Here is a 12,128-nt window from a genome sequence, read left to right on the forward strand (position 1 = left end):
ATGTTTTTCAACTGTTTGTCGGTCAAGCGATTGAAAAAGTATTTAATTCCATTACTTGTGTGTTGTCTTGTAAATGTTTTGGGAATCGCCATCTACTTCAACCGTGGAAGTTACTACTTGAAAAAACAACGACAACTATATGGGTGAGTATTTAACGTATCACCGTGAGGGGAACATTTTAGATTTTCTTTTCAACAAAATAAATGGACATATGCAATAAAAGCAAGCGGTCAGTATTAAGCGTCTCGCTGGCCCCAATTCTCTTATTTACGCAAAGAAATCTGATACCTGAGGTGTGTGCTTTTTCACCCACGCGTAACCGGCTGTTATGCTCTATTTCCGTGTTCGGCCCATACAAATAAATAGCTGATTAGTTGCTTCCTTTACTCGCTTTACGACGCGATCTGTACCTTCCCAGCTTAAAATATGTAACAAAAAGGTTTCCCAAACTGACGATACCATCGAAACCAAAGGTTGGCAACCTTTGACATACAAACACAAAGCTATTTTGCATATCACTAAAACATGTTTGAAAAACTGCCGAAATATGTAAGCTTGGATGTTTTTAACCCCACAATAATCGTCGCTATGGAACCATATCAGGGTGAAAGAGCCACATTTGGCTCCGGAACCATGGGTCGCTAACCTATGTATGCTAATCGTCTGCACATCATTGTGAGTGAATTTTGATATCGAAAAAGTTCATATGGGTCACGGTCACCTCCAGGCAGAACAGGCTGATTCCTGTTGTCCCCATGACGTATTTTGCTCTTTTAGTGTCACTGATGGGAAAGGAGGATGCTTACAGGATGAACCTACAACCGAACCAATCAAGAAGTGTAATCGAAAAAACAACGTTATGTTCCTTAAGACCCACAAAACAGCTAGTTCGGCTGTACAGGTATTATACCCGTCGCCCCAAAGTATCGCCCCCCAAGTCATTCTAGTCACATAGTTTTAACAAATGATAATCGTACCACATTCCATTGTATAGGGAAATATGTTCCTTAACATTTTCGAGGCAACATTTCTAGATGTAAATTTAGGTTAGAAATACGTTCATTTATTTTTTATCCAAGTTTGTGGAATCAATTTTTTTTCTCAACTACAACTCATGATGAATATATGTTTGAAATTATGCATACGTAGAGGAACAGAAAACCCAAAGACAATAAACAAGCAGTGCAGCAACCTTTTGCATTTTTCGAATACTATGTTTATCAAGTCAATTCTTGTTGAAAAAAAAATGTTTCAAAGAGTACAATGCAAAAAAAAACACAAGTCAAAGCATGTATTGATTGTTTTCAGAACATTCTTCTTCGTTACGGATCCCAACACAACCTGAGCTTCGTTTTTCCGCACAATAAGCATGACTTCGGTTACCCACGAATGTTTAACACAAAATCCGTCCACGACCCAAAAGGTTTGTTTGTGTTGTTGTTGCGTAAAAGCGTTGAACCGTGTAGTTAGCTTCTTGGTCGAACATCTCATTACCAGTAGAACAGAAGCTAAGAATTTTATTGTTTGGAAAAGGATTTTTTTCCGACCACGGGCCATCGATTCTAAATAGGAAAAGCTTCTACGACTAATTCCAAACATTACGCCCTGCGCCACCGAAACGATCAAATCCCCTGCTTTAGTTTGAACTTTGCGGGTACAGAAAAGAAAGCAAAGAAAAATCACTTAAACCCAGCTGACTATTAAAATGCCTTAAACAACAGATTTTATATTCGTTCATTATAAGTAAGTGATTTTTGTAATCTTGCAGGGAATAAAACGTTCAATATACTTTGCCACCACATGCGGTTCAACCAACCGGAAGTGACGAAAGTAATGCCACCGCGTACTTTCTACTTTTCCATCGTTCGAGAACCCGGATCCTTGTTCGAGTCGATGTTCGATTACTTGTGGAAACTCGTGCCTGCATTCATGCGTGTCGGACACGGGGAATCACCGGAAAAATGGCTTGACAAGGCGGAAGAATATTTTCGATTAAGCGGTCGTTCCGCTTACTGGTTTTTCGCTAAGAATCCCCTGATGTACGACTTTGGTTACGATAACACGAATGAAACCGAACATTATATTAAAAACGTGATTCAAGAAATCGAGAAACGATTCGATTTGATTCTTGTCTCGGATTATTACGAAGAATCGATGGTACTGCTCAGCGACGCCCTCTGCTGGTCATTGGATGAAGTTGCGTGTCTAAGTTTAAACGCAAGACCTCAAAGCAAAGTTGATTCCGAAGCAAAATCACGATTGAGTGAAAAAGCCCGACGTTGGAACCGGGCCGACGCCATTTTGTTCGACCACTTTAACGCCACCTTGTGGCAAAAAATTAAAAAGTTTGGATTTGATCGGATGAGGCGAAGGTTAAATGAACTACAGAAAATAAAAAATAACTTGACAGAAATTTGCATCGAAGGAGGAAAAGCGGTGGACTCATCCGATATTACCGACGCCGCAATGTTGAAAGACTTTTACAAACCACCAGGTGTCGCTGTAAACTCCTACAAACTTAAGAAAGGAGCTGAATTAAATTCTGTTTGCAAAGATCTTGTTATGCCCGAGAACGCGTTTAGTGACATTGTGTTTAATCGACAGTTTCAAGTATGACTGCCGACACAATCCGTTGTTGATTTCTTTATTATTAGAAATTATTAGAAAGCTTCGCAACGAACAAAAATAATTGTAAACAAAAATATCAATAGAGTATTTGAGTGCATATAAGCTGACGAACAACTATCCATGTATGCAACAAATATATATTTTATTATTGTGATCACGACTCCTTGTGTACGAGGAGTTTAAGGTATGTTAAGGTACGCAGTGGACACTATGTATGTAAAAACGCTTAACTATTTAATTTGTAATTGTCTTTATAAAATGTTTCAAATAGTGTCGTTTGCATATTCGCCAAGATGCCGTGAAGATAATACAAAAACAAACATCGCAATTCAAAAAGCGCATGTAAAAAAATAACTTCTGTGTGAAGCTCGGATTGAATCCTAACAGTGTTATGACGGTGTCCGTTGACGTATGTCTTTGCACTCAACCGTGTCACAAATAGGCGGAATCTATTTCTCGCTGTCTAGATCCTATATTTCCCGTATGTTTGTCTCCATTGTCGCATTCAGACATCGAGGCCTTGTGTTTGGTTGCAGCTCACAATCCAGTCCGTAATATTCCGAGCCTTCTCATCCCCCCAGAGTATGTGACGCGCAATTTCCCCATACGTTGTGTTGAGGATGGAAAGCTCTTTCAACGTGTGCTCGTCTGTCTTGTCCATTTCTTTCAGAAACCTGTATTGAGATTTTCATCAAATCAATGCATTATTATTATGAAATTTTGTTGATGCGATACCTTGAATAAAGATGCATTATGTAGTTTTGGTGCCAGTCGTACAGCTCGTGGTAAATCATTTTCAGCTCCTGCCAGTTGGGACGACATATCAGTTCTTTCACGACATGAATTTTTTCTGGGAAAATCCTCCACAAAGCCCAAGGCACGATTACGGAATTGTGTCCCCACCTACACAATAATATTAACTTTGAAGAAGAAAATACATTCAGCAATACCGACTTACTGATTATCGTTGAAATATTTGTATTCGTGGTACCACCTCCGTAGAAACCAGGCTTCACGGTTAGCGAAGATTATTCCGTTCGCTGCAAACATTCACAAACAAGTTTAATTATTGCTGTAATAGCGCTTGCAGTATGTTGCCCAAAAGAGTGATAAATATAGCTAAATGGCGGTTCCTATTCCACAGCACCCAAGCGCTGCATTTGCTTCTGCAAGCAAATCTTAGTTCACGGGCATATTGAGTATGTGTTTCATTACTTCTAATGCTTCAGTTGCATTTCATTATTATGTAACAAATATATTTGTACCCAGTGAATTGTAGTTGGATTCTGACAACAACATTGAATAATTCCTCAACTCATCTACACTTCGCAAGATGGCGCTATCAGTGTCCAAATAGATTCCACCAACTTCCAACATGAGTTGAAGTCTGGCCACGTCGGCACGGTGCTCTATAACCTGAGAAGGAATCCTGTTAATTGCTGTTATTTGACTGAGTAGCACTGGCTTGTCTGCCTGCCTGCTAAAAAGATTTTAAAATGAACAGAAAAATTCTACAGTCATTGCCAGGTTTCTGCCAATTACAGGAGCACGACGGACAAATTTGATCATAAAAGCATGCTTTATACGAATGCCCTTTTTCTTGTAAAACTTTACTTATTTGCTTTTGTACCTTAATGGGAATTCCCCAAATCTTCTCAGGGGGAGTTCTTTTGATCAATCGGATTTTGTCTCCACCTTGTTTCTTTAAATGATCCCAGTACTCTCCACTGGGAGAGCAATCTCCGTGGATGAGAATGAGACGAGGTTTCTGGTACTTAAGTGCTCCCAGTATTCTAACATTGATAAGATTATTGGCGGGTTTCATGTTATTTCTTAACCTTCCTTACGTGATGTAATGATCCACTCTCAATCGGTTGCATCCAAACCAAATGTAGTGAATGATGTTGGGAACTTTGTATGAAGAGTTGAAGACCTCCTCATGGACTTCTGGTATCTACAATTTTCACAAAAATACCAGTAAGGTAAATCCCCCAATTGGAATTACATTTGACAACAATTGAGTTTGCAGCCTTCTTCCAAGTAAATCATCACTTGTAAAACTGTACGGTTTGACAGATCAGTAAACAAAATCCCTAAGTAATCTAGTTTCATTTTAGAGATTTACGTTTTTTGTTGTTACCTTTAGTACGTCGTCATCCCCTTTTTTCAACAGTTCAAGCCTCTGGTTTGCCACGTCAGCTGCAATCGCATCCGGATCAATTTCGTCGTTCCAGTTTTTCAGCAAGGTTTTGGCGTTGGGTCTTTCAGCCTCCTAGGTTTATTGAGGTCGTTAGTCAAGCTAAAACTGCGTGTATTCAGACAAGTTGGACTACTCAGAATTACACTTGTACGACTATATTTATAGTGATGAGAAGTATGCCTTACACAAACATATGCAAACTGCCAAGGAAACTTTACATACAAAATTCCATTATTTGTGTTGCATTATTTACGGATAGGTTATTGCTGCACCTGAAGAAGCGAGATCAATCTCGCGAAAGCTCGTGTTAATAAAGTGGTTTCATAGTCAGTCCCTTATAAAAGCAGTGCACAAGCAAGCAATATATTTGTAGATCAGAGACTGGCACGGCAAAATGAAGAAATTTAATTATCAACGAATAGGTATTCTAGAATTATCCCATCCAGTGGTCAAAACCCTGTTTAGATTTTCATCAAATAAATAAATTGTTGTTGTTACTCACAGTATATTTCCTTAACTTTGGTGGAGTTTTGCTTTTTGCTCCAGGGTTGGCTTTTCTCTTGATAAAATCATCAGCTTGCCAGATTCTATATTCGTCATATGACAACACCTTGCTGTTACCACCAGGTTTGATCCATAGCATATTGTGATTTGTGGAGATGCCGTCGCATTCTTTCAATAGGATTGTCTCCAACTGAGTAACACTAATTACTTGTTGTTTTCCCGGTGTAACAGTGGATTTTAATGTTGTGTTTTGCGTAGCGTGGGACGAAGTACCGATAGAACTTCTGGTAACATCCACCTCAGTGGTTTTGGACTTGAAACGTTGTTCGCTGAAATTAACCTCCCACGTCCCGTAGATGAACAACGAAAAGGCGGAGATGATGAAGGCGAGAACGTAGACTTTTTTTCTGAAATAAAAATGTGATGCATAAGTCACAAGAATTTGGATGTTGGCAACCTCTAACATTTGCACTCAGGTAAAATTTTCCAAAAACACAACGATTTTTTTTTCATAATTTAACAGGACATTGCTGTATCTGTGTACAGAGTATCTCATCCATTTATATATATATATGTGTGTGTTATATACGTATGGTGCGAGGGCGTTCTGCTCAATTGAACATATACAGATCCCATAATTGCGTGCAAACACCATAGACAGGAATCACCCGCCTTCGGACTTTTATTGACCAAAATTGAAAGCCTATATTTTTCTTTTAAAGTGGATGCTGGGTTATTCATGGAGGGATTAGACTGGTGGGCAACGAAATGAATAATTTGCGTTCATAAATCTATCGTCGTATTTGTCAACGTGCAAATTTGAAGAATCTTTCTGTTTCAAAAGTTACATTTATTATGTTTTAAAAGTATGCAACAGCTTGGGTGTACCAACAGTTTAACATCTGCATGTCTGCATACATGTTTTTGAATTACTCCTGGTTTAAACTTTATTGTTTTCCAATGATACTGACCATGTCTTATATATATATAAGTTGGCAAAATCTACATAGCTGTAAAAATAGAAATATCTACTTGACAAAAAGGAATCAGTCCTAGGTAGGATAATTTGTTTTTACGCCGCTGCTATGTGAGAAGACCAGCAGTGGTGAGTGACAAAACGCACGGGCTTTGCGCATATCCTTTTCCCTCCTGCGCCACATTCCAGATACCGGTTTGCTGACACACCCACGCCCATATTACACTGCAGCACCTTCATATCGTGATATAGTAAAACCTTTGGGAAAAATCAATGACATTGCTTTTATTTCAAAACAACTACTTTCATCCAATGTCTTTTACCACAACTAATACATTGCGGCTCATGCTGCCGACCCTTTCATCTGCTGCTGTACGGCAGACACAGTTTAAAGCTTTTCGACAACAACATCTCTACCTAATATACGAAAGAGGTTGTATATTCAAACCTTGTATCGAGTTACAATTGAGGTAATCGCATTGAATTATATATTCATGAAAATTCAACTTACTTCGTCATGGCAACCGACCAACCAGGTGTGTTCCAAACTGTTCCAGAAGTCTTATCAAGCCCCAGGCGGTTTGATTACAGATATACTTCCAGCTTCTAAGTGCCTTGAAGCCCTAACGCTGACACGCAAGGGAAATCAATGAGACAAATTAAATAAACGCCACTGATTGGGAGGTCCGATCTATTATTCTCTGGTGTAGATTTGTTTGCGCCAAGTAGACATCGGCCATTGCGACCGTTTATCTGTGACAATTCGTTTTCTTGTGGCACAAGTGCTTAATGTAGTTGCAGCATTATTGGAATTATTTAGTTATATTTGAAATTTACTGTTGTTTTTATTATAATATGGCCTGGGTACAATAATGGTTTACCTTCATATATCTGCAAACATCTAACTGTTTCCAAATAAACCCACATTTCGAACATTCAAACTTTTCTCTACATACAACAATCCCTTTCTTAACTTATCTTGATGATACCAACAAAGTTTTAGTATCTGAGAACCTACCTGTGTTGCCTATAACTGCCTGCCAAGCTAATAGAAAGCTGTGTTGTTAGTCTCAGTTTAGTCTCTGGTTAGCCTCTAGTTGCCAACTGTTTTGCTTTCCCGTATCTCCATTTACTTCACACTGCTTACCACTTACAAAAGGTGGAGACGCTTCAAGAGTTTCAGTCGCCCAGCCTTGTCTTGTTAGCTCACATTCTATTGTGATCTTTATTCGACCTCGAACACAATTTATTAGACAAGCTCAGTGGCGACCCTGCGTGTCCATGACAATGATTTGAAACTTTCTGAAGTTTCGGATTGGGGTCGGCAGGTTCTTTAAATGCAGGAAACTACGTATATCTCTGTTTGTATATATAACTTACCTTTGTACATTGACTATAATTCTTGTGCTGGTAGATAAATGCCAAACGGGAAAGAAACCTAAGTGCGTTTTCAAACACGTTCTTGCCTACACATTGACAAAACCAAGCCCTTCAGAATCGAACTCTCTATGGAGTGTCATTCAAAGCTGCACTTGGCGAAGCAAAATCTATTCGAACGTAAAGGGGGACATTTGAGCTAGGTTTGTTTGCCGAAAGAATCCCCGTATACCGTGCTGGGCATTGGCGAGTATAATTATTGTGTCCATTTCGTGTCTATTATGGATAAAATAAGCTGTTTGTTTTGTTTCTTCTTTCACCACCCATTAAATGTAAACATCGCCCCCTACGTCAAATTTTGTCACAATCTTAAAGTTATTCCAAAAAAACGAATCCACAGTCCTAAGTGACAATTTGAAAAAAACTAATAGAGGCGAAATGTTGCTATGAGAGAAGGGTTCAATCCACGACCCCAGTGACATGACGATAAAAACGTTTAGCATTAACAAATGTAGAAAGCAACCTGGTAAACATTGTTTCAATTGAGTGACGCGAGAAACGTTTTCTAAATAGAATTCCAGGGAGAAAAGGGCTTGAAGAACTTTAAGATTGGGTAAGATTCTTCATGGCCACTGGTGCGTAACGGCGTGTCGGCAACTATTTTGCCCAATTGGGTCACAAACTACGCTCTACTTATTACAGTATGCTTGACTGCCTTTGAAGGTAAACACAGGAAAGTTGGAACAACACCATTGCTATCAGCAGGCATAATAACTACATAAGATCACCGTAATAACTATTGTCATAAAATAATTTCATATATGACAACAATCCAAGCATGTAGTTCTGACGCACAATACTGATACAGGTTGGATTATATCAAAATTACAGGCTGCTGGATCAAGCTTTACATTTTATTGTTATATCGTCCCCTACTGCATTTCGCTTGTTTGAAAACTTTTGACAAATTTCCAGTTTTTCTCAACACTTTGAATAACTTTGTTAAATCTCTAGTCTATTTTCCTACACCGTCATTTAGGCTTGCCTTTCAGTCGAAGGATTTAACACACCCAGGGATATTGCATAGATCTCTCCTCACAGTTTCTGGAACAGTGTTGTGCTGCAGTTCTGTTAATAGACTCAAGCATAATTTAGCGATTAACGCGCAAACACTGGCTTATAATTATCAAAATGACATAGCCCAAATTTACACGTTAGTGCCAGACTCGCACCAAAGGAAACTCAGTCTGATTGCATTAAACTTTACCTCAAGTAAGCCTCGTCTTGTGTGAGCATTAGAACTGACACCGTCATATTTCAACGTTTCATTCGTATGGTAGCAAATATATTACAAGTTACGTAGACAAAACTTTCTGCAATTTGACGAAACATGAAATAGCAATTTCCATTCACCGCTGCATATTTTACAGTTGTTAAGTTCACTTAAAACCTCCAGAGAAAAAACGTGGCAACCGTCCTCCGTTTGTTTGCATTGTCAAGGTTCCTGTGATGTTACGTGTTTTAGGCTTTATTGGTTATTGGATGTCAAGAGAGAATCTTAAGTGTTTAAATTAAACTCGAACCTTGACATTGTCAACGCTGGTTTAATTATTTCCCTGGACTAGGCCTAAGAACGCTCACGTATGGATTCCACATTGAAACGAATCAATTGATATTTTTTATTACAGTCTGGAAATTATTTCTCTGCTGACTATGCAATGGAATAATGAAATGTATGTGGTAGTAGGCAAAACGTTAAAAAGCAAAGCGATATTTCATAACATCTAAAACTAATACTTGACTCTCCTAAGTACAAACGCCAGATTGATTTATTGAAAGAAAGAACGTGGAAAAGTGATAATTATGTGTAAATAATTACGTTAATTACGCGTCATAAAAAAAGGAAATGAGCCATGTGTGATTGCTTGGGCGTATTGAAATTGTAGTTGATTATAATCACAAAATGTATTTTTGTCACGAAACTTTGAAGGAACAGTCTTCCGTTCTTGTTAAAAACAACTTCGAGTCATAATTTTTCACCGGGGCGTGGGAGTTTAATATTAAACTTGACCTTCGTCCTCCCACACAACAAACACGACTTCGGGTATCCACGAAAGTTCAACATGAAGTTCGCTCATAAACCGAAGGGCAAGTGAATTTCTCTCTGTGTGGAACAACGATTCTGTCTTTACGAACCCCCCTTCAAATTCTTTCAATGTTGGCTTACGTAGCCTTCACAAATTATGGAATGTTTCTGAACACTTTTTGTATTTAATTGATATCAGACAGAAAACCACAAAAATCTGAAAATTTATAAACATTTTGGTTGGTTATTTACGCTGTTAGTCGTTCTATACCCAAAGTAGACGTGATTTCGAAACGTAACTAATTATTAGTTTTATCTCAATAAGATTTGCTGAAATGATTATTTGTTTTGTTGGGAAACATAGGTAGAAGCAAAATCCACAATTTAAATTGGGATTTTTTCAAAGAAACTTAAATAATTTGTAATCTTGCAGGAAATAAAACGTTCAATATACTTTGCCACCACATGCGGTTCAACCAACCGGAAGTGACGAAAATAATGCCACCGTATACTTTCTACTTTTCCATCGTTCGAGAACCCGGATCCTTGTTCGAGTCGATGTTCGATTACGCCATTTGTTCGACCACTTTAACGCCACCTTGTGAAAAAAATTGAGAAGTACGGATTTGATCGGATGAGGCCTAAGTTGACGGAGCTTGAGAAGATCAAGAGCAATCTTACGGAAATTTGCATCGAAGGAGGAGAATCGGTGGACTCATCCGAAGTGGACGACCCTGGGATGTTAAAAGATTTTTACAAACCACCAGGTGTCGCTATTAACTCGTACAAACTTTGGAAAGGAGCTGAGTCGGATTCCACGTGTAGGGACCTTGTATTGCCGGAAAATGCGTTCAATGACATTTTGTTCAATAGACAATTTAAAACCTAATTGGAATTAATTTCTTATTTTAGGTACAGTACATAAGATTTTGTAATTTCATGTTGATGGTTGGTGTTATGTTTGCGTAATTTGTAATACTCTGTTTGGGGTTTTACTCCGTTCACAAACACTATCTTTCCATTCAAGTTCTTTGCGTTAAAACGTCAATCGAACGTTTCGATTGATGGTGTAAGAGTGTGCATTTATTCCAATCCACTTTCTTTCCAACCTACGTTGGGCTCCACTTGTATGTTCATGCCATTAACAAATTGTAATGTAATAACTATCAGCAGATCTCCAATGCACACTGTGCAATAACGTTTATTACGAAAACAACCACGTATTTCGTAAGCCCAACGTGTGTTGTGGCAAAACCGACATCAAAATCAAATGTAATCAAACGGGGAACAGCAAACTGTCACGTACAGTTATCGGCCTACTTCGCTGCTTCTTATCTGGAGACTACTTAACCTTGCAACAATTTATCAACGGCCCAACGCAAAATCTGGTGAAACCACACTATACCTACACACTTGCAGTCGCGTTTTGAACCAAGCACAAATATTTCGCATAACTTAATTGTGCGACACCATTTTTTTTTGGTCGAGTTCATTCGTAATTGAACTTGCAACAAAGTTAATCGTGCTAAACAAAATGTATTACCGAGCCCGTTGTGTTCTTTAAACGAAACCCAAAATAACAAATATTTAGGGAGTTCATCTTAATCCAAGTAATCTTGGACTCGGCGTTAAAAGGAGTTGAAATGGAAACGCTTTCCCTTGGAACTACACTCCCGTTGTGAAGGCGATAATATCTTAGGAGCTTAATTTACCTCGAGCAAGAAACAAATGAAGAACAGAAATTGAAATTTTTCACAAATATACCAAAAAAATGCAATGAAGCAGTTGGAAAAGTTTGTGCCCTGAAAGAAATTATTTACACATAATTATCACTTTTCCACGTTCTTTCTTTTAATAAATCCATCTGGCGTTTGTACTTAGGAGAGTCAAAGTATTAGTTTTAGATATGTTATGAAATACCGCTTTGTTTTTTAACGTTTTGCCTACTACCACATACATTTCATTATTGTATTGCATAGTCAGCAGAGAAATAATTTCCAGACTGTAATAAAAATATCAATTGATTCGTTTCAATGTGGAATCCATACGTGAGCGTTCTTAGGCCTAGTCCAGGGAAATAATTAAACCAGCGTTGACAATGTGAAGGTTCGAGTTCAATTTAAACACTTCAGATCCTCTCTTGACTTCCAATAACCAATAGAGCCTAAAACACTTCCTTAAACCTAGACAAGGTAAACTTACGGTCGTCAGTCGGTCGCGACTGTGTATTTTACGGTAACGGGGACGTGCGTTATTGTCCTGATGTGAAACGCGCATTGTCGGGCAAAGGTCCCTCCCCTCTAGTCAGTCACACCTCGCGAAAACCTGTTATTTACAGGAACTCTGAGCGGCGTGTT

The 12,128-nt window shown here is 38.5% G+C and overlaps 2 protein-coding genes across 2 annotated transcripts; one reads left to right on the forward strand and one right to left on the reverse strand.

The window, feature by feature from the left end:
- On the forward strand, positions 1 to 2,616 carry LOC145912149 (galactosylceramide sulfotransferase-like). The gene is made up of 4 exons (XM_082999562.1): positions 1 to 143; positions 778 to 901; positions 1,309 to 1,423; positions 1,769 to 2,616. Exons 1-4 carry the CDS (start codon positions 1 to 3, stop codon positions 2,614 to 2,616), a joined length of 1,230 nt encoding a protein of 409 aa, XP_082855688.1.
- A 170-nt stretch (positions 2,617 to 2,786) lies between these two features.
- Positions 2,787 to 7,273, reverse strand: LOC145911550 (uncharacterized). The gene is made up of 10 exons (XM_082998938.1): positions 7,190 to 7,273; positions 6,820 to 6,937; positions 5,331 to 5,739; positions 4,769 to 4,900; positions 4,476 to 4,582; positions 4,259 to 4,421; positions 3,894 to 4,044; positions 3,587 to 3,668; positions 3,364 to 3,531; positions 2,787 to 3,302 (listed from the first exon to the last, which is right to left on the reverse strand). Exons 2-10 carry the CDS (start codon positions 6,825 to 6,827, stop codon positions 3,134 to 3,136), a joined length of 1,389 nt encoding a protein of 462 aa, XP_082855064.1. The 5' UTR covers positions 6,828 to 6,937; positions 7,190 to 7,273; the 3' UTR covers positions 2,787 to 3,133.
- Positions 7,274 to 12,128: the final 4,855 nt, after the last annotated feature.

The sequence above is a fragment of the Ascidia mentula genome, chromosome 8 (assembly GCF_947561715.1).
Source record: "Ascidia mentula chromosome 8, kaAscMent1.1, whole genome shotgun sequence".
NCBI classification, from domain to species: domain Eukaryota; kingdom Metazoa; phylum Chordata; class Ascidiacea; order Phlebobranchia; family Ascidiidae; genus Ascidia; species Ascidia mentula.